Source organism: Apteryx rowi, unplaced genomic scaffold, assembly GCF_003343035.1.
Source record: "Apteryx rowi isolate R43461 unplaced genomic scaffold, aptRow1 scaffold_219, whole genome shotgun sequence".
NCBI classification, from domain to species: Eukaryota; Metazoa; Chordata; class Aves; order Apterygiformes; family Apterygidae; genus Apteryx; species Apteryx rowi.
Window position 1 is genome coordinate 211,765 of NW_020448519.1, and position 23,325 is coordinate 235,089.

Genomic DNA, 23,325 nt, shown 5'->3' on the forward strand with positions numbered 1-23,325 from the left:
CTGAGAGATGTGAAGAGAATAATATCCTTTGGCCTCAGTTATGTGCTAATTATATGTATTTATGGTGTAATCAATTCTTTTCTATCCTGAGTATTTGGAGGCTGTGGCAGCATGGTTGATAGGAAAAACTGGAATGGTGTGGGAAGTAGAAAGGGGTGAGGTACAGGGACATGGAGCTACACAGAGTCAGCTCTGCAGAGCCACCGGATGTATCTGCACTGTGTTTGCCAGCACTCTGGAAGAGCTAACCACCCAGCTTTGGTGGAGAATATTCAAGTCTCCAGGTGTTTGTGCTAATAAACATCCAGGTTTTCCTTTTGCTTTGACCAAAGCCTTTAACTCAGTGACAACCTCAGTGCCTTTCTTGTGCCTGCCCTTCTGCCCAGTGCCCTCCACTGCCAATTACTTCTATGGCAGACATCAGTGAATGGGAGTTAATGAGACAGGATTTACTCAAACTATGCTTTTCTCAAGCCAGTTGAAAGTCTACCCAGAGGACCCAGGCTTCTTGGAGATAGTGTTCTTCTACCGAATGTGCCAGGACAGGTCCCACAGGGCTTACTAGCTTACATGCTATGCCTTATGAAAGTAACTGTTATTTCTTCATGCTTGCACCTATCCCTAAGAACAGAAGAGGTCAGAGCAATGATTTTCATCAGAAGCAATATTTTCACGTAGATAAGCTACTGCCTGAATGATCTGCTAATCACTAATTGCAAGTTAATTGCACCTTTCTAGAGAGATAGTCTTGTTCTGTGCATTCTTCGTTGCTTCTGCATGGCTCACAAATGTTTTTGGGAAGAAACCAAACAGTGGTCTAGCCAAATACGTGAAACTGTTTGAAGAAAATTTATTCAACATAATTCAAAGAGCTTTAGAAGAATTTTAGGATGTCAAGTAAGAATCTGTATTTTTAAGTTAATTGTTTACCTTAAGACTGGGATTGACAATGGAAAAAGAAAAGTTTATGTCATTTGTAGTATAGAATTTTTTCTGCTACAAAAAGATTGAAAATATAATTTGATTTTAATTGGCATTGTCTTACAAGTAGAAATATTCAATAAAGTAGATAAATGAGAGCTCTTTATGACTTAAAAAATCTTTCAGATGAAGTCTGGGTAGCTTATCCTAACAAACAACTTAAAAAATAGGTGCCATTTCAAATCAGGTTACTTATTTAAGAATCTTAATTTACAATACCAGTGTTTTAAAATCTTACTTTTTAATTTTAAATTACTCATTCAATCAACTCCACAACATCTGCAGTAATATTTGAAAGAATTGTAACAAGAGCAAATATGTTAGATTAGTCAGATTTCTGAATAATTCTAAATACATGTTTCTGATCTCTAGAGATAAGCTGCACTGACAAAGCTTGGCTCCAGGATCTTAGCCAGTGTTGGAAAAGAAAGCATTAAACTTGCTCAGAGAATTGGTCAGGAGTTTATAACTGGGGTTCTAGCTGAGCTTATTTTTAGCGTAGTAGTTTCAACTCCAGAAGACTTTTTTATTTTGGTCTAGAACCAATTCTAAGAATATGGAGCAGATTGAGGATTTTCTTCAAACTTATTTGGGTTAAATGATATTCCCATTTGTTGTGGATGAAAAGCAATCTAATTACTATGCAATTAATGATCTTAAGTTAATTTAGCTGTAGAATGGTGGAATCAGGCTGATTTTATTTTTGGCATGTCATTTTGGAAACATTTTGAACATGAATGGTTTGTTTTTTTCCTCTGGAGTTTGTAAGCCTATCTTATTAGTCATTGCAATCCCGTATCAGGGTCCTAAAACAAGAGCGGCCAGCCTCTTGTATGAGCTGCAGATAACTTGTGAACATTTCCCCTGTGGCTCGGGATGTGTTGTGTGACTGCTAGTGGGACTGTGCTGTCATTGGGGACTGCTGGATAATTCAAATTCCCAGCTTTGCAAGTACATAAATTAGCTGTCAGTAAGGGAGTTGCCATTAATGGGCATATATATGGATCCCAGTATGGACCCAGGCCCTTTTTATGAAGAGTGGTGGTGCCCTCAGGGAATCATTCTTCTCTCACCTGCCAGCCTGGAGCTTCTGCTGCAGTTCACAAAGGTATGTGGTGTATGTAGTCAAAAAGATTGGCTGCTGTTGCTCCAAAATGATGTCTCTTGAGCAGTTTTTAAACTTCACACAGTTTTAACCACTTATTTTTGTTGCATCAGTCTATGTTTATTCTCAATTTATAGACTGTGTGAGATTGCTGCTGACTGCAGAAGCACAAGTTGATGCTGCTGATAAAAATGGCTTTACACCCTTGTGTTCAGCAGTTGCTCAGGGACATGTCAAGTAAGTGAAGTCTTAAGATTTTACCCATCAGCTGTTATTTTTTATTTTACTTTCTCTTTACATTATATACTTTAGTGTTCCACTCTATGAATTGCTATAAATGCATTTGTCATTTATTGAAAGCAACTATTGAATCTCATATTCACATGCCATTCTGGTTGAATATTTTCCATTTATTTTGTTTCCAATTGCAGCTTTTAAGTTTGCTGAACATGTGTACTGTTTGTAACCACGATGTGACACTGGTCTCCATGGCAGGCTTACCTTTGAATTTCTTGATTTTCTTCATGTCCTCAGACAATATAGAATTAACATGGGGAGGAGGAAAGAAATAATTTTTGCATTAATTTTTTTAAGTATAGGGAACTATGGTTTATCATACAGAGATACAAGAGCATTTCTTGAGTATTCAAATGTGTGATATAGAATCAAATTACTTCAACTGAAACTGATTTTTTTTAAGGTTTAAGTTTTTTTCATATCAGTAAGTTTGAAAAACAGAAAACTATGTATAGGTCAAAGAATGGTTTCTAAGAACGTTCTTTGAAATGCAGTTACAATAATTTCTCTTTTTTTTTTCATGGCTAATTTTAGAAAGAATCAGTGTATGACAGCATGTTTGGAAAATTCTGTCATCTCTTTATACTGAGAACCAGTAAACAGCAGTTCATCCAGATGACTCTTTTTCCTCCATTTTCTTTAAGTTGGGGGAGCTGAAGGCTGGCACTGTTTCCTTTTTGCAGCTTTACTGTATATCATTTAATCATAGAAAATAGAACTGAAAGTTCAAAGGAACTTCTAGATAACCTTTTCCAGAGCACATTTACACAGAACAGAGCTATTTCACAGATGCCAAAAGTATTAAACAGTCTGACAAGAAATCTTAATTAAAAACTTTAGGTTTGTTTTATGTATCTTTATTTTTGCTTCTCTCTCAACTTTTGATTCTTTTGATGTTGCATTTCACTATTCCTAAGGATTTCTCTCTGAGACATTAACATCTAGGGGTCACAGTCTTAGAGTGCCGTTGTATAGTGATAGGCCCTCACCCAGCAATGGGAAAGTTTGTCCCTGTCCTCTCATGTTCTTCCATGAGTATATAAGGACCATCTTGCCACTTCTTAGAAGACTTCAAGCTTATCAACTAGGGTATACCTTTTGCTGTTTTAAACCAGAGGTAGCAGATCCCCAGTAGGTGTTTTGAGCACAAAAACATATATATAGTTAAACGCTTCAGTGTTTTACGCAAAATCTGTAAAAATTAGCTGTGACTTAACAAGATGTACAAAAATAGTCTTCATATTCTCTCACTAAAATAAATATAACTTGGAGGGGTGGGTTGTTCATTTAAATGGGAAGCTATTTTTTTCGTTGACTTACCCTCACAACACTTTGCTATATATAGTCATCTGTGCTGTGATGTTGCAGACTTTATATTCTTTTTCCCGTAGAGTTACCTATGTAGTATGATATCCCTAAACACTTTTCTTACTTTCAATTTTTTTACGTACTAAATGTGAAATGAATTATAAAGGTAAGTGTGGAATAAAAACAGGTCTAGAAGAAAATATTACAGAATACAAATGCTTCAGTAATGCTTTAGGCTGTTTGACTTGTTGATCCCTTCAAAGTTCTGGCTCAGAAAAATTCTGTTATGGGCAGAATTTTGGGCAATGGTATAATCTGTCCATTTTGGATTATCCGGTTGCACAGTCTGTGTTACTTGTGTTTCTACAGCAGCAGGAATCTGGGACTACTGACAGCAATGAACTGTGCAGTATTTGTCTGTGATAGGTTTGCTGACAAGTCCCCTGTGACAGATGTCAATTAACCTTATTCCTGAACTGTGACAGTACTGTTGTTCCAGCCATAGTTAGAGTCAGAAAAAATTAATAGTTGCTTGGGATTGTTCAGTAATCTCACCACTTCAGAAAATGCTATTAAGGGGAAACTTTCAAAATCATTTCACATGTGGCCTAAAACAGGCTGACCTTACCTGACTTTGAGATGGAAAGTCAGTGTAGTAGTTCCAGAATCATTCAGTCCCCCAGGGAGCCCTTGCAGAGCATTCAATGAAGTCTGCTTGAAGCTTTTATTTACAGACCTGGGATCAGAGAGGCTTCTTCAGAGTCTTATTAGATTGGTTAGATTTTTAGAACCTATTAAAATGATACAATACAATGGCTTGAGTACAATGCAAAATGACAAAATAGGTATTTTTAACATAGCAGACTTGAAACTCAATCTGCAGTTGTTTTATGGAAGTGTCATTTTCAGAAGGTCCGGCTTAGTCATTCAAATTAATGTTCTCTCTTTTATACTTTTCTAAAACTGGTCGTTTTATCTTAATCTTGATTGACTTTCTGACTAAATAAAAAATTCACTGAGTTTTTTTTATTGTACTTGTGTTTTTTCAATCTGTAATTTCTTATTTACTTGTTTTTTCTTTTTTTAAAGTACTTTGTCATCCTCTTTGCTCTAGTGTGGTCCCCTAACGAGTAATTATACAGCACTGCACAGTTGCTGTCAGGCTTTTTTTGTTGATATCCTTCCATTCTGAATGGACTGATAAATATACAGGCAGAAAGATGGGATTCTTGCTTTAAAGTCCTGTTCTGAACTGGGGAGGGAATAGATCTGAATTAAGATTTTTCTAAAGTCTTGAGAGTTTCTGAAAAGCTGGATTTGGGAAGGGAAAAGGGGGCAAAGCTGGAATAAGAATGAGGAAGAAAACTGGACCTACTGCTACTGGTTCATGAGGAAGTACAGGACCTTGGATCCAAATGTTGGTCCCTTGATGGGTCACCAACTCTCTTCAAACTTCCGCCTATTCTCTTCTATCCTCCTTACTTCAGTAACTGCAACCAACACACCCCAAACCATCCTTCAGTGACAGCAGTATAGCTTCTGTTCAGGCATCTGACATAGGTAGTGCCATAGCTGTTATGCTGTCCCTACCAGCTTACTTCCCTATGCAATTGTCCCTCTTGCTGGTACCTAAAGCTAGTCCTGCCAACAAATAAAACTCCCAGGAGTTTGATAAAAGGAATGGGAGTTGCTGTATTTTTTTTGTTTTCTTTTTCTTTTAAAACTATTTTAGCTATCAGTGGTCAGGAAAGAAATGTTATTTTGTTACTCAGCTGGAGGTTTTTCTTAAGCAGCTGTCACGAAAAGTTTTTATCAGCTTGGTGAAGTTAAATGTTTTAAATTCACAGTTTTTAAATGCATCTATAGCAATTTAAGATTTATGTGTTTAAATTAACCTAATTATAAAATTATACCTATATGTGTGGGATAGATAAAATCACAGGTACCTCTCTATCTGTAAAATTCATACAATATCAAAAATATTAAATATTTAAATGTTGTAAATAGTAAAGAGTTTTGAATGTCAAATAGAGGATAATTTTATTACCTTATCACTTCCTTTAGGTGTGCAGAATTATTAATTATGTATCAGGCTGATATTAACCATGCTGCTGAAAGAGGACAGACACCTTTGTACTTGGCCTGTAAAAATGGAAATAATGAATGTATTAAGCTGTTGTTGGAAGGTCGAGCAGATCGAACAGTAAAAACCAGTGTAAGTTAAAATAGTTTGTAAAGGTAAAGTACCTTGTATAGTACTGAATAACTATGAAAACCTAGGAAATTTTTAAAGTATTTATCTAACGTTTTCTTTAAAGCTGTGATACACCATGTAATTTGAAATTAGTGTTTTGTTCTTTTCATCATACCTTATAGTTTGGTCTTTTAAACTGTGTATTTTCTCTAAAATCTCCTAAATTACGTTACTTTCCCCTTATTTTATGTATTTCAGATTGAGCCTGTAATTTGCTGCAGGTCTTCCTTCTGCACCAAGCATGAGAAACAGAACTCTTCTGTTTGACTTACTCTAAGGTGCAGATAGGGATTTTGCTTCCATCTTTTATGTAAGGATGCATCATTGTTGTCCCTGAGGGGGAAAAAGATTCCTCCAGTATTTGCCAGCCAGTATTGTAAAGTCTCTCATATTGCAAAGAGAAGAATGTGGCAAAAAGAAATTGTGCATGCAGGAGAAGGGAAAAGAAGGGAAGACTGTCTCCAAATTAAAATTTAGGTATTGCTCTTTTCAGGGGTTTCCTGAAGTTTATTTCTTAAAAATTTGAAATAAACATGACAATAAATGTCTGGTGTAGGCAGTCTAGAATCACAGCACAAAAAAAGTAACTTCACAATACATTCTGCTCCCTTATTATTACGCTGGGTTTTTTTGATTCATTTATGCTGTTTTTTAGCAAGTAAATATATTTGACTTGAAATGAGAGAAAGTTATGATTTCAAAAACATGAAAAGATCTGACTGATAAATTGAGTTGTGCCACATGAAACAAATTATTGATTGTTAGAATCTTGGTAGTTGGATACACGATAAGGAAAATCTTTTAGCAGTGTGTACAGCCCTGTATCACTTAGACTCCTCTAAAATTTCGAAGTCTATTTACTGCCCTGTCCTTGGAAAAAACTGTAAAATTAGTGTGCTACATTTCCTTCCTTTCCTTTCCTCCTTTCCTTCCTTTCTTCCACCCCACACACATACAAGCAACTCCATTTTCCCAAAGAATTATTATGTCACTGTTGCCTATCTTTTTAATTTCCAGACACAGCATTCCATACAGATTCATTGCTGATACAATTTCTGTAAACATTTTTCTGTGTGTTTGGTGGGAGTGTGCTTTTTCTTTTGTTTTGTTAGGATGGCTGGACACCAATTCATGCAGCAGTGGATTCTGGTAATGTTGACAGTCTCAAGCTCCTTATGTACTACGAAGAGCCAAACAATGGGACCTCTTTGAATGATGCAGAGCCTAATTTAGACTACTTTGATTTGGAGAACAGAGAAGACAACTTCAGCAGTAAAGCCAAGCCTGTTATTTCTCCAGATCTCATCAACCATGCTGACAAAGAGGGTTGGACTGCTGCCCATATAGCAGCATCAAAAGGCTTTAAGGTCAGTCTATAAGAACAAATTCCAGTAACCTGATGGAATTTAGGCAAGATGAATCCTACTTTTTTCTAACTTTGAAGAACTAAAAATCAGGTGTAGAGTCTAAGTTTGTCTAGTTTGTTGTTCCACTTAATTTAACAGACAGAGAGGTACTTCCAACAGATCATTTACCCCAGAAGCTAGGTATCCCAACAGAATGAATCATCCTCTGTAAATGCCTATTTCCTTGGAAGTGTTGTTGGTGGTGGGGATTATAAAGAGAGAAAAAGTGATTACCTGAGATTCAGATTCTCAAAGTAAAGTTGAGGTGAATTCCACTCTAAATGCCTGTTCATTGGTTGTCTTGTATTTAATATAGATAGTAGATGGATATAATTTCCACTTATAATTAGAGAAAATTTAACTATGAACAATTTTCACTGATGGAGGGAGGAGAAGGAATAGTAGAGTCAGATGTCTGTGAGTTGGATACATTGTTTAATTTCTTATTTTGGGCAGGCTTTTTAGTATGCCTTTTAAGTTTTTTATCACCCCCTGTGAATAGCATGGGGAAAGACCTGACAGGGCTTGTTGATTATACACAGGAAGATTTCCTGACATGGAATATTACTTGAAGGGTTTGACATCAGAAACTTTACATTTCTGACATGGATTGTTGAAAAGATTTTTTTTTTTTTTTAATGACAGATGTCAGTCAGATCTTACTGTGAAACTGTTGCCTAGAGAGAAGATAAATGGAGGATACTAAACACAGAAGAAAGTCAAATTTAGGAAAATACAGCCCAAGATTTTAGAAAGTGGCTATTGATTAAATGCCTAATTCAATATCTATTGTTATATTTGTCTTTTTCAGATAAATTTGCTATGATAAATTTATAATAGCCACAGATTTAAGAACTGATTTATTACATTATGTTTAATCAGAGACCAGCCACTGTTTACTCTTCATTTTGCGTTAGGAACCAAGTCGGTGTTCTTTTACCAGTATCCATTAGGCAGGTGCAGACATTTACTTCAGATAACCTTCATTCATCTCACTTCAGATGGCAATTTAAGGTATTAGTTATTGCCTGCAAATTCCTAAATGGTTTGGAACATGCTGCTTCCTGCTGCAATAATATAATCCTCTGTAACTTTGAAGCAAGGTTTTATTTATCGTCTAAGAGAGGTTTTGCTTAGGTGTTCTCTGTGAAGGCACAGAGACTGGAACTATTCATATATACCTTTCACTAATAATTTGCATTTTTGAGTTTCTGAGCGCATTCCTAGTCATTTGTTTAGTAAGTTCTCCCCTGAGGGTTGAGGGTGTGCTCTTAGATGATGAAGGCAATGTATAGCTGGCAGTCAGATTTCTGGTTTTGATGTTGTGGAGACTTGATTTAATTGTATTTGATTAAATGTATTTATTGACTCAAGAGAGATGTTTTAGATATTAAGAAGCTGAAAAAAGTGTAATAGCCATCCTCAAGTACTGTTAACACTTCATTCGCTAGTCATTTATCTGTGCTTTCTGTAGCATGTCACCGATGACAATACATGAGACATTGCATATAAATGGTGCTGGCACTTGCAGCATAATCTTCGAAGACTGATAGATGCCATTCTTTACAGATAAATTGTGCTAGGACATCTTAGCTGCTCTTTCACGGGCAGCAGAGCCAACATAGAATTGAATTCTCCTGAGGAAACAGGGGCTGCATTCCTTTGACCTCTCCCACTTCTCTTTTCCCATATTACTTTCCCACTTTCAGTGTCACAGTTCTGCTATCTTTGCATTCTACACATTTGAGAGTTTTAATTTACTAACCTGACCAAAGAAAAAAGCTGGGTTTTTTTTCTAGGTTAGTTTTTTTTTTTCTTCTTGCAAAGTTAGTGAGCTAGTTGATTTTTGAAAGGTTCTGACAAGTGCTGGAACCTCTATATGGTAAAATTACATCTCATAGAAATAGCTTAAATTACTGTTATGTTTGTGAAATTTGTCAAGATCTCCGATACCCTGACAGAAGTCTTTCTGTTAGAACAGCTATAAAATAGATAACAGCAGCCAAACCTTCAAGAAGCCACTGTTCTGAATCAGGATTTTAATACCTGCTTCTCTGTCTTTTCAAGGTTTGACTTCTCTGCTAAGATTAACTTCAAAGGTTATTAATACAGTATTAACTAGTATCGTTTGTAATGGTGGATTTTTTTATATGGATATTTATTCTTGAAAGACATGTCCGAGAATGATGATGCTTTCATGTAGGCCACCTGAATTCTTGTTGGTTGGATGAACATTAACAATCAGAACTTAGTCAGTCTTTTCATCACAAATGGATCAACACATGAAATGGAGTTTCGTGAGGGGTTGTTTTGCTAGTCTGGGAGGAACTGTGTAATTGATTTTTTTTTCTTATTACTTTTTTTTTTTTTCTTATTTTTTCTTTTTTTTTTCGTTATTACAGTATTACCAATCCAAATTTATCTGCTAGTGGCTTGTTTCTAATGAACTATAATGAATTTTTGCATTTTTAAGGCATATTACTTTTCTTCAGTATATCTTAAGTCTTTGAATTTTAAAAGGGCATCATTTTCTTGGCATCCCCTAAATATTTGTGCTCTGAATTTAGTATAAATCCATTGTTATTTCACTGTATTGTTACTACTATTGCAGAAATTCAGATTTACCTGCCAAAGAAGCAGCACGTAAGGTGATTTTAGAGTGATCCACGTTCTTTTGCTGTGTACCACTCACATGTCAAGCATAATGGAAGCTCATACTTTTGCTAATACTTGGTGAATTGCTAAGTGAAACTGGTTCTGTAGATTGCAGTCTGAATAGATTCATTAATTTGTGTGTATTAGGCTTTAAAATTGCCTTTTTAATATTGCTTGAACATTGAAGCAAAGATTTTCAAAACAATGTTTAGCTGGACTTCTGTTTCCTCATTTGAATACCTAAACTAATGGCAGATGTTAAGAATTGCTCATTTCATCTCATCAGCACTAGATGTTTCAAAACTGCAGAAGCCTGGCTGCCTGTGTTCTGCTTTTTCAAAATCTTGGTTTGAGAATTTCAAATCTGCCATAAAATATTTTTACTCCTGGTTTTCAGCTCTGTGAGAAACATAATTTGAACATGCGTAACTAGAACTTCTGTGAGTTCTGTGAGTTGAGCATGTGTAAGAATTTCAATTCAGAGTCTAAATACCTATTGGTAGAACTGCCTGTTTAATGCAACAAACAGACAAGTGAATAATACAGTTCTTACCTTTGCAGAACTGTCTAGAAATCCTTTGTAGCCATGGTGGACTAGAGGCTGAAAGAAAAGATAAGTGTAATCGAACACTGCATGATGTTGCTACTGATGATTGCAAACATCTCCTAGAAAACTTAAGTAAGTAATACTTGCTATCAGCACTATATAAAAATGTTTTTAATAAAGAGCTTGTGGGACACAAATGAGAAATACTAAAAAGGTAGTTAACATTTTTTGTCACTACAAAATAAGTTTTTTTCCTTAAGTAAGCAAGTTATTATTATTCCAAATTTTGCAAAAATACATGATAAAATCTTTTTGGAAGGCATTAAATGACTTACATATTTATGTTTTTAAATCATTTGAAAAGATAGTATATATTGTACGCATCTGCAAACATCCATATCCTTTCAGAATTTAGTATTAGTAGTTATTTTTTTTCCAAAGCTATTATCCTCTTATACTTTCATTCTTTTCTTCATATTCTTGCAGAAAAATCACTAGGTGGATAGCTGTTGTATTTCCTCAGACTAAGAAAATCTTCCAGTCATATCTGAATCTGTTTTAGAGCAGTTTTATTTGTCACTTGTTTATTGTTGAGGAGATTGTTTATTTTATTCTTCAAAACGACTGAAAACATCAAACTACTTCTTTTTTCCAGCATCAATAACTTCTGCCAGAAGACCAGTCTTCTGTCTTCTTTCTTCTTCTGTGTAAGTTTGGCATAGGGAACACCTCATCATTTCCAAGCAGGGTCTCAAAATTGAATAGAGCTGGCCTACCTGGTTCCAGGTCTTGACAGTATATTTCTGGGGTTAGAAATTTGTCCAGCCACTAGCAAGTTCTACATTTTCTATTCCTATGCATAGGCAGAACTATTGTCTTTGTAGATTTGTGTGGTTCATATTTCTTCACTTTTTTGTGTGTTTTGTGTTGTGGGATGTAAGCCTGTGGCTAGTCAAGTTCATTGATTATCAAGAAGGTAGGGAAGCTTTCTGAACTCGTTCTGATTTCCTCTTCAGTTGCCATAAGACCTGGGTTCCTACCATTTTCTCATAGGTGCAGTGTGGAATAGAACTCAATTTCTATTAGAAACTTCTGTTCTGTGATCTACTTCTTTATCAGACTGAAACCAATTCCTGATGGCTGAATTTGTAGCCTGCTAAATTGAGGCTTGTACTATTTTCATCAGCCCTAGTACCCTAGAACATCTGTCTGTTTAGGCTGATAATGGATCCAGTTCCCCAGGTCAGCATCTTTGGACTCCATTTCTTTTTTCTTTCGTTTGTTAAACCTATAGTTCACATCACTGCAATCATAATTAGCTTTTCTCCCCCACAACATCTAATCTTTGGAAACTTGGATACTCCACTCTTGGATCTGAGTATATACCTCCACCAGCCAAGACTGCATTTTGGGTAGACTGGGGTACCATCCTCTGCCTCCCTCATTACCCAGTAAGGTCTCCACTGTAAGGAATTACAGGCACATAGGACAGGAGGATGCTCCAACAGGTCTGGGTGACTGGGGGCCTGGATTGCCAGCTGTGCTGTAGAGGTCACCTGCATTGAAGTTTAAGTGTACCCTTTAAAATGTCCTTGGGGACTGCTTTCTAATAGATACCCACCTATATTTCTCGTGGTCATAACTCATTTCCCGGAGGTCCAGCCTTTAGAAGGGCAAGCCTTTGATATGTTTTTCACAATTCCACATCTGAAGCATGCCTTTGAGTGATCTTTTCCTCATGGTGGGCTGATGGGTTTAAATCAGAGCTTTTCTGACATCAGGAAAACTTCATTGGCTTGTATTAGCTGAAGATTTGACTTCTGAATTCAAAAAGTAAAACTAAGATAATGTTGGAATCTTCCAGAATAAGCTGATATCTTTTTTTGTAGTGTACTTATCTTGTATTTCATGAATAATATCTGAAATATATTGTTCTTGCAGTAAAGTTGGAAAGACGTTTTCATTTTTCACTCAGTCATCTAAATGATCCATACAGATTTCAGTATGCTCCTGTGGAATTGTATTCCATTTTTCAAAGAGCAAGTTGTAAAATAATTTCATTAAATCAGTTTTCTAGTATGTGTATGTAACTTCCCTATTTTCTTCTTTTAACATGTTCTCAATGTATTCTACAGCAAATTAAATATACATTTCCAAGTGAATTTTCTGATTTAGCTTCTTATTTAAAAATACTTGTTTTGGCTAACTGCCTTCTTCACTTGTATACTGGAGCTAAAAAATTCCTTTCTGTGTTGATGATTAAAAATATGAATAACCACAATAAACAATGTTAAGAAATCACCCACCATCTCTCTTAATTTATAAGAAAATAGTTTGTAAAGAGGAAATCAAAGATTAAGTTTTGTGTTGCCTCTTATTATTTATTAAGTGAACATAATACTCATTTTTTTTAATGTAATAGTTGGTACTTTGATATTTGTTTTTCATCACTGCTCTGATTGTATGGTATTGATCTATGCTCTGCTTTTATGTTGACTCTTCCATAGCAGGAGTTAAGTAATGGCTTTCCTTTGCAATATTAGATCTTACTGGTCTTTAATAGGATTTCTACTGAGTTTGCAGTTTTTCTTATTTTCAGTTTTCTGTTTTTTAACAGATGCTCTTAATGTACCTGTAAGGATTTCAGTCGGTGGCATTGAACCAGCCCATTGTGGTACAGAGGAATTCGATACAGAAAACACAATATGCGCTTTAAACATACGCCAGCAGACATCATGGGATGATTTTTCAAAGGCAGTGTGTCAGGCAGTGACAAACCATTTTCAAGCAATCACTTCTGATGGATGGAGGAGCCTAGAAGACCTGTCATTTAATAGTGCTGCAGAATCCAGCATTGGCCTCAGTGCAAGCAGTATATTATCTGTCAAACTAGGTAGCTATATTGGTATATCTATATCTTAATAAAGAAAAGCAAAACTTATCAGGATTTTCATGAATTTGTGAAATCTTATTCCATAGTTTTAAGTATATCTTAAACTACTTGTGACAGTTGCTTAATCTGTATTGTCACGACTACGTTCATTTAATAAAACATTATTATACTCAAAGACACTTTTGCTTTAAGTACTACTTAATGTAAAGGAGTAGAATTCAATAAAAATATATTAGGCTTCTGGATCTTTTAAATCTTATGCTAAGAAAGATACTACCTTTGAAACTTAGAACATTGCCTGCATGAAAGTATTACTTAGTTTCAGCTGTGTGGGCGGTATAATGGATTAAGCATTTTAATTTCGTCTCCGGGACCACAAGGTCCTAGGTTAATTAGTCCTTTACTCAATTTAGCACTCCAGAGAAGGGATCTGTATTACAGGTGAATCAAGACCTGTTAAACAGAAAACTAAATCTGTGCAGTCAATCTTGACTGAGTTTCCTAAGCGTAAGTTGAGCAGAAGAACTCCTGGTTTATGTAGCTTCACTTATCAAGGTAAAACGGAAACATCTTTAAAAAGAATCTAAATAACAAGAAAGTTGCCCAAAATTGGGAACCGCTAGCAGTTGCATAGGATACTGGAAATTTGTGTGCTTCATCTTAAAACAAACAAGCAAATAAAAACACTATTCATATTTGACTGGGCATATTTTCTTGTTTTAGCTAAACTGTAACATAAATATTTTACATGTAAATATTCCTTACAAGCTAGCCTGTTAAACTTCTGTCTTCATTAGCAGAAAACGTCAGTATTATCAGTCGTATGATTTAGTATGTGGGATTGAGTTATTCGTCAAATTGGTGTATGCACACAGTCTTTGCAGGCAACTGAATAGGCTTTGAGTGTGGAACACTTTATATAGACACAGTGAATATCTTATTTATTTATTTATTTATTTATTTTAAACAGGAAACATTTCATGGTCAACAGGCCAGATTTTTTCCCAGCCACCATGGGACTTTTTGAAGAGGAACAGAGCTGAGCACATCACAGTGTTTTTGATGGGTAATTTTCAATTTGTAATTTTCAGTTTTGAACATTAAAATGCTTCATGAGATATATGATTTGAGAATCATTTGCTACTCTTTTTGTTCTTCAGTGTTGTTTGGTCCTCAGAAATATATCTGGTTAATGAAATTATTTAACTATATTTAAAAGGACCTACAAAATTTAGAAAATATGTTGGCATATAAAAGCCTGAATAGTCTTTTGATTATATAATAATATCCATTTTACTTATGTCATAGATAGCCATGCATCTATGTTAATAGATGAATGCCTTTAATTTCTTCACCATTTGGATTTGCATAGCCTGTAGTTTTAGGTTACTGTAGATACTGTATGAAAAGCGTGTGTGTCTATCATAAATGCATATAAACATGAAGGTTTTAAAAAAGTTATTTGCTTATCTCTTTTAAAGGACCTCAAGAAGGCTGTCTAAATAGTGTGACTTATGCATCTATGATCCATCTTCAGACACTTCAGAATTACCTCCGCCTCGTAAGTACTAGGCTAGCTTCTCTCCTCATGCTATTCATATGTGAAAACATTTCTTTAATAGAGCTTATTAAAAATATTGATCTGCTCTATGAAAGAATGTCAAGATTTAAAAAAAAGAAAAGGGATGAAAGAGATTATTTTAAAATAAAGGTCCCTCTCATCCTTCCCCAGTAAATTTAGTTACATGAAGGCATTAACTTTCTTTAAATAGTTGCCATCTGATTAACTGAACTGCGTAGCAAAATATATTAAAAACTCTGTGATATCTTATGTCGTTACAAAGTTCTTTCATTTCAGTTTTTGATGGAAAAGTAAGTTAGAATAAGTCATTAATATATGTGTGAATATGTGTGCCATAGGTTTCTGCTATATTCAACAATATGCAATTGCACAATGACTTGAGTGTATTTTCTAACTGCTTATTCATATGTACTGAATTTTTATAGCTAAAGTAATTTTACAGTTAAGATAGTGAAATCCATTTTTATTCTACAGTATTGGTAACATGATCCTGTTTCAACTGGAAATAAAGTTGAAAGTTACAGTGAAAATAATGTTAAGTCCTTAGCAGTGACTTACACTACTCTCTTCACTGATTTTAAGGTCATTCTGATTTATCTACTCTAATTCCAAATCCAGAAAATATTTGTCTGTGACTCTTAAACACATCCTTGATACCTGAATTTTTCAAGTTTTAATGATTGGTATAATGACAGAATAGTTTTTTTGTGTAGTTTTATGAATCAGGATCTTCCTTTATGAAAATATTTCAAAGCTGTAGTATACAAAAACTGCCTATTTTGAATCTAATATATAAGATTATCAGTAATAAGGGTTATCAACTTTGACCTCCATTAGGTGCTCTTTGTCACATCTGGGTAAAAAATATCCAAGTCTATGAACTTTCATGTATGATTCATTGTCTGTCTATAGGTTGAACAATATCGTAATGTCATCTTCCATGGTCCAGAAGGAAGTTTGCAAGACTATATAGCACATCAGATAGCGGTCTGCATGAAGGTATCAACACAAACATGTAAAGTACATTAGTTTGAAAATGGAGTATGTACCATTTCACTAAATCTCTAAATTTTCAACACAGCAAAAACAAGTGGCTGCAGGATCCTCATGTGAAATAGTTAAAGTTGAAGTGGATGCTGGTTTCTCCAAGGAGCAGCTTGCAGAATTGTTCATCAGCAGTGGTAAGATTATTTCAGCAGAACGAATTTTGGCAACTTGTAGGCATATTTTTAATGGTACAAACAAAAGAAATACGTTAAAACATTTTGCACAGAGTGGGGCATATTTTAACAGAACCTGTGGTTTTCCAGGTACTTGAGGAATAATGATAAGAGTCTAAGCTGAGATAGAACTAAATGTGATAATTCAGTAGGGAGTTCTCTGTACAGTTGATGCCATTTATGTAAAAATAGTTCATAATATGTTTTCTTCTGTCTCATTCCTTGTTCCCTTTGTTTGTGAGCCTTTAAGTTGATTGCAAAGGTTCAGATCTACTGAATCAGAAATGAAAGTCTATTGTTGCTTTATTGTAGCTGAGGTGTTCTAATATAAAAAAAAAATCTTATGAAAAGGTAAGTTATAATTATGATCTCTTTGGGAATCTAAGGAGCAGTGAAAAAGTAGTTAAAAAGCCGGACCACTTGCTTTTGATATTTATTTACTAAATACTTATGTATGGCTCTGAGCCCAACTGTTGGCACCCAGGCAGACAAATGTTACTATGTGTGTATTCCGACACATTACTGCAGGGCAAAGTTGAATTTCTGTGAGTGTAAAGTGAAGAGTTTTCTCTTAACGGATATGAATAGCCACATGTAGGCTAAAGTCTCATCCTGTGGGTGCTCCACAATTAAATATTCTCAGAGTGGTCAGTAGGCTGTACCTTTGAAAGGTCAGGATGAATAATTGATAAGAATGAAAAAAATGAGAGAAGACAGAGTAGCCAAAAATGAATGACAAGAAGGACGGGCAAATTAAGTAAGGGACCAGAAGAATGAGGGGACATGGATCAGGCAAAAGTAGGAAGAAGAACATAAAAAAAGAATAGAATAATGCTAAAAGCGAGAGGCAAAACAAAATTTTCTCTGAAGGGCTTGTTCATATGCAGATTGTACCACATTCATGCCTGTACCTCATGCATTTGAGCTCTGATTTTTGGGTTTTTTTTTGCCATAGTAGCAACCGTATTGTACACATACAGTGATAATATAAGAGCCTGAAGAGAGATGCAATACTTCCTTCTCCTTAGTACTTTTTCAGATTAATTTTGACTCAAATACAGTTTTGCTGTTTGAAAGCAGTTCTCAGCTCTATAGCTACTTTTGCCCCTTTGCAGCTTGCTTTTGTTTTTTTCCATCTCTATTTTATAAGAGTTAGTTTTCTGAGGTTTGGGGAGGGTTGGAAGGGAGGTCAATGAGCAACAAAACCAAGCAGTATAATTTGAATCTAACCTTGGTAGCGTTCAGCCTTCATCTGAAAAAATGCTGGACCTTTTTCTTTTATTATTCTGGCCTCTTCTAGAGCTCTAGGATTTTAACTTTACTTTTCATGCAGTATGGTCATTCATGTTAACAATAACATTATTAACAAAATTATGTTTCAGGGGTTATCATTATGCTTCACTTCTTGTATTGAGGCTGGGCTTCAGGTCTTTGAAACTGGTAAATCTATTGATGCAGTCCCATGTGCTGCAGTGTTGAAACTTTGAGACAGACAGAGCTTTGAGATGATCTACCTCTACCTTTTTTTCCTCCTCAGTATGGACAGATCAGAAATACCAAGAGGACTTCGAATGTCCTAACACAAATGGTTTATTAGAACAAGTGGAATGGTATGCAGTGTTCAATTCTGTTTGTTAGCTACTTCCTGGTGTTATTTTATTCCATGTTAATTTGTGTTCTTCCAGAAAATCCTGATCACAGTTTGGAAGATAGCATGTATCAGTGATTATTCCTGCTTGGCATTTTGAGTGCCACCACATTACTTGGAAAGAAGAGGAGAAAATTTAGTCAGAATTTACCTAGGCTTTGATTTTTGGCCTGCAGGCCAGAAAATCATTCATGATCTGTTTTATTTACTAGCTTCTGTGTCTCTAGGAATGCTGCTTCTTTTGGAGGCTTGACTCTGTGCCAGCAACATACTTCTCTTAGTAGTCTGTGCTTGTGTTACAGCAGTGTGTTGCTGGTTGAGTCTCTCGTTTTTCTGCCTACCCCTTTCCCCCTTGTTTGGCTGCCTCTTCTACCCTAGGAGAGTGCTCTCTCCCTCTCTCTAAGTGGCTCCATCAGACCAAGAGGATAGTATTTAGGACTTGGTAAACAAACACCTGTCCTTTCTGCTACCCAGCTATATCTTCTTAGTAAAACACAGCAGTAATACTTAGGAAACTGTACATAAGTAAATAGCATTCATCACCTACAGTTGCTGTGGATACAGTTGCTGCAAAAATGAGAAAGCTTACAATCCCAGGTGGTCTTCAATGAACCAGAGGAATTCAGTGAGCTAAAACTGTAGGGAACTGTCAGTTGGAAAAATCCTCAGCTTAAGAAAAGGCTTATTATTTTTTCTTTTTGACTTCTGAGACCTTGCATGCAATCTCTTGTACCTCTCAAAGAACCTCATAAGCTCTCCAGACCCACACAAAAGTTGTCTCTTCTTAATGAAAGAGCATCAGAGCTTCCAGAAAAGCCTCTCTTGGCTTTGGCTTCTGCTTCAGTGGAATTGAGAAACCTGAAGCCTTTTGCTTGATCACCAAGAGTTCTAGCACCCATGTCTCCAGTTCAGTCAAAACCTGAAAATATTCAAAGACTGATCTGCATCCCCCTCACCTTCCAGCACAAATGCCTAATGTGTTATTGCCAAGCTTTAAAGTGTGAAGAAATTTCTATTTTCTGCTGGAGTTCGATCATTTGCTTTCTCCTGGCAGATACCAAATTTGCAAAGACTGTTGCCCTTACTGTCATAAATGCTAAGCAAGTTCAGAGGTAAGTGATACAAAGCAAATAAGACTAGAATATTCCACAGATTGTATTAGAACTGATCTGGTTTTAATATAATTATTAATCATCAGAAACTTAGGTGACAGTTTTGACCTTAGGTCTTGTTGATTAATTTAGGCAGAAGTAAAGATGGTGAAGAACAATGAGTCACTGAGTCCATTGTCTAGGTACTGCATGGGGCAGCTATCTTACAGTCCCTTAACATATGAGACATTTCAAAAAATTAGGTAGATCTATCTCTTCTTTTTTTTTCTTCATTTTCAAATGACTCCTGTTGAAAGTCTATTCCAGGCTTCATTTCTTTGTTTAAATCTGATTTCCAGCCTGAATTTTTAATGTGTGGTTTATATGTTTGCTCTCTTGACAGCATTTTATTTTAAATTTGCTTATTTATTTTAAATAGCTCTTTCCCATTTCTAATGTTTACATCTAGTGTATATATGTTTTGTATTTAGAGAGCTTTCTTGTTCTCTAGCAAAGTTTGTTTTTCCTAAACAAAACAAGAAGACTGCACAACGTGATAAACCTATTTCTTCCATACTCCTTATGTGCTTGTACTTTGTGTATTTCATGATGAAGATTGTGATCCCTTCTGATTTTAGCCCATTAAATTATTTGAGGTTTTTTTGAATTACCCACACAGTAACTGTGATTCATGTGTTCTTATATGTTAGCTGTTCTGATTTTTGCCCTGTTACTCAACTTTGTCCTTAATGACAGTCTTTAATATCACCCTCAAAAAGTTCTGAAACAGAGCAAGGTACAATATACTCAAGGCAAGCCTTTTGTTTAATATTAATATTGCAGAAGCCTTCTTTGGGGGTTTTGTGTTCTAGGAACACCTGCAAAGGCAGTATCTTTCTAGGCCATAAGATCTTGAAATCAGAAAAAATAAATGAAAGATTTGGAATGTGATGAAATGAAATATGTGTAATTTTAATACCTGTTAGGTTCAGGAGCTCCTATTTGTAATTGTCTCTCAAACTAACTGTGATTATTTGGGTCATTCTTAAAGAAGGATGTTCTGAAGAGAGGGCAGTAGCAAACAAGTAGGCAGTGTCACAAAATGAATAGAAGGTTTTTTATGAACATGGAATATTCTGAATCCATTTATCACTGCATGGTATAAAGAGTTCATGTTAAAAGTTTAAGAGTATTACAGCAAATGATAAGAAATGTTTCCAGAGATACTTTTGGCCTGCTAGCTTTTCTGCTGTGTTTATTTTCATATGCTGAAATCCTTTGTATATTTGAAGACCAATAGCCATTTCAGGTTTTCTTTTTTAAATAATAGCTTTCACTTTTTGTTTTCTTACTGTGCAATATAATATTCTTTTAATTGTTTGATTTTATGTTGCTGGTTTTAAATGTATTTTATGGCCTGTCTGCTTCTGTGAAAATATTAAAAACGCAAAAAAAGTTTCATTGCTCAAGCAGTGGTAAAATCTATATACATAAATAAAAATTAATTTTCCTAAGTAGACATTAATATGTGTTTTTTTGTTTTTTTTTTCAGCTTGTCTGGTCCCAGTTAAACAGCCTCCTGTAAGCAAGACAACCATTGTGATTTTAGAAAATCTGGAGAGAGCTTCTTTATCTGAATTACTAGGAGATTTTCTGGCACCTCTTGAGAATCGTAGTTCGGAAAATCCTTGCACTATTCAAAGAGGTATTTAAAGAATTTGGGATAAAGAAATGTTTTTACTACATACAAGTTGTATTATAATACATACCAAATGGAGAACTTAGAGGAGAAAAATGTCATTAGTTCAGTTTTTATGTATTATTGCAAACATAGTTGTTCTCAGCCAAATATAGCATACTCTAAGGGTAGTTCATTTATATATAATTTTTTTTTGTTTCTAATTATGTCAATGGTTCTTGCCTTTGTGTAAAATCACTTTGAAGCTTTGAATATTTCAGTAAAATGTTTTATGGTTCATTTTTAGCAAATGGAGTTTCTGATGCCTTTTACTTTCATGAGAACTGCTTCTTATTGGGGACAATCGCAAAGTGTCATCTTCATGGCTCTGACCTGCTGGTTCAGCAACATTTCCGTTGGGTCCAGCTTCGGTGGGATGGGGAACCAATGCATGGCTTGCTTCAAAGGTTTTTAAGAAGAAAAGTTATAAACAAGGTGAGAACAACTAGAATCAGCTTTAGTATTTTGTCCATCACCAAGTCTGTGAAATATGTACAGTGATAATGTCAAAAGCTGAGTGGATAGCTAAGTTGTTCAGGAGAATAACATGCTTTCAGTTTTTACTGAAAACAGTGAGAATACTAACTTTGTACCAAAAGCTACCTTCAAATAAGTGAAACAAATGCAATATCTATTTCAGGAATAAATGGGTTGTGTATCTGCAAATACTGTGCTCAGCCTCATATAGGAAGGTGTTTGGCCCTGGTTGATTGTCGTAAATACACAGATAGACTGCAAATAATAATGCAGTGGATACTTGCATATCCACTGCATGAAAACCCCTTTCAGTATTTTTTTCTCATCATGTATCTGGGCACTGCAGTAAAAATCTGTTCAGCAAATGTAAAATCTCTTTCTTAATGAATCTGTTCTATACATCTAAAATAAGCTAGTTGTGTGTTCTGTGTGTATTGTCAAATTTTTATGCAGTAAAAAGTTTTCATGAGCAATTCAAGGAAAAGAGGGATGAAAATGTATCAGTAAGGAGGGAGGTTGTTCTGAACTAATAGGTCTGCAAAAGTTGGAACAAGAGGCCAGAAGATAATAAAGATGGGTAAGTCTGTTTTAAAATAAATAAGTAGAGGATGGGAAATAAAAAAGAAAGATGTAGACAAAAGCAGAATTGTGGAATTCTGAAAGTTATTTGGAAGAAGACGATTCCAATGTGATAGCTATTGCAGACAGGCAATGTTAGACATTGGGAGAGGGAGTTTAATCAGAACAGCTGCAAAGGAAGATAATCTTGGCAGCAGAGTTTTGGACAGGTTTAAAAAAGGAAATTGCTCTAGGAGCAGGAAAAACTGTCAGTAGTAAAGAGTCCTTGTCAGGAACAACAGACCTGTTGTCAGTTCTAAGTGTACAGCTGTACATGTGTCTTGGTTGTCCTTGAGGATGTCACCTCTTGTATCCTGCGCCGCAGTTTTCATCTATAAAAATTTACTGACTCAAAGAGATTGTAAAGATGAAATCTGTGGTACCTGAACATTTCAGTTATTATACTGAGGAAAAATATTCCTAGATATTTTGTATTTATATTTTGTATTCCTCTTCTTGCTCTGGAAGAGTAGCATGAAAAGTCTTATCAGTGAAACCCTAACAGAGCACTCTGGAAAAAAAGGAAAAGCAACTGCATTTCTCAGGTTACTTTTTTTCAGGTGCATAGCTATTTGTCTTTAAGTAATTTTTTTCCTCTATGAAATGTTGTTTACTTTTTTCCATGAGCTATAAATATTTAGTAAGCAGGAATCGTTATGAGTGTTTGTATGTTTGAGGGTCTGAATAGTTTCCAGAAGTCTGGCAAAGGATGGGGGATAACAATTGTGTGTAGGCCAGAAGAGGGGACAGTAGAAGCCGGTTTCTTGCAGCTTACACCATAGTGCTGAAATGAGATATAGGCCAGAGGACGGTGCAACAAAAGCATGCAGCAGAATTCCCCTCCATCCTCTTGAGGAGAAAGGTTGCATTCTCAAGCCTCCATTGAAGAATATCTAAAATGTGATCTAAGCTTGTTTATAAAAGGACAGGAACACTTTTATCCTAGATCATTCAAGATCAGAGAGAAGGGCTATCTTCAGTTGAGCACAGGACCAAGAAATACAGCAGTGCAACGTGCGGACAATTGGAGAAGCAGTGACAACTTGACTTGATCAAAGAACGAAGTTGGATCAAACTTATTCTGCCAAACCACTGTGGCTACCTAAACTTGCAGCATCGTGTTAACAGATGTCATTCTCAGGTTATTCTATTTAGGCTAAAAACAGTCCTCAGTCTCATAGATTAGAGTCTGAGAATGTAATAGGTTTCTGCCTCTGACTGAAGCTGAATAGAGTTTGGGTAGTCATCTCATTATGGTTTTTTTCTCTAAAGCATGTATGCTCAGAGTGGCTATTTGGAGAAAAAAGCCATGTGTCTCTTCCTGTATCTTCCCTAGTTAAATAATGAATACAAGTGTCTGGTGTGTTAGCACATTTTACACTTTTTTTATATATGCATGTGCCATATGTAATCTCCAATGCCAGTTGGTGTGGGTCTGAAAATAGTGGCTTCTAATGTTAAAAATAGAAGAAAGATTGATCTAAGGCAAAGTAAAACCACATTTA

At 35.4% G+C, this 23,325-nt stretch overlaps 1 protein-coding gene across 1 annotated transcript in view; it reads left to right on the top strand.

Annotated features, from left to right (window-relative positions):
• CTTNBP2 (cortactin binding protein 2) overlaps positions 1-23,325 on the top strand; it is a 93,159-nt gene that overhangs the window by 55,691 nt on the left and 14,143 nt on the right. The window contains exons 6-16 of the mRNA XM_026064505.1: positions 2,224-2,323; positions 5,756-5,906; positions 7,058-7,312; positions 10,568-10,685; positions 13,171-13,446; positions 14,417-14,512; positions 14,928-15,007; positions 15,941-16,027; positions 16,110-16,209; positions 20,540-20,692; positions 20,973-21,160. Coding sequence (XP_025920290.1) covers positions 2,224-2,323; positions 5,756-5,906; positions 7,058-7,312; positions 10,568-10,685; positions 13,171-13,446; positions 14,417-14,512; positions 14,928-15,007; positions 15,941-16,027; positions 16,110-16,209; positions 20,540-20,692; positions 20,973-21,160 — 1,604 coding nt within the window. The remainder of the gene's footprint in view (positions 1-2,223; positions 2,324-5,755; positions 5,907-7,057; positions 7,313-10,567; positions 10,686-13,170; positions 13,447-14,416; positions 14,513-14,927; positions 15,008-15,940; positions 16,028-16,109; positions 16,210-20,539; positions 20,693-20,972; positions 21,161-23,325) is intronic.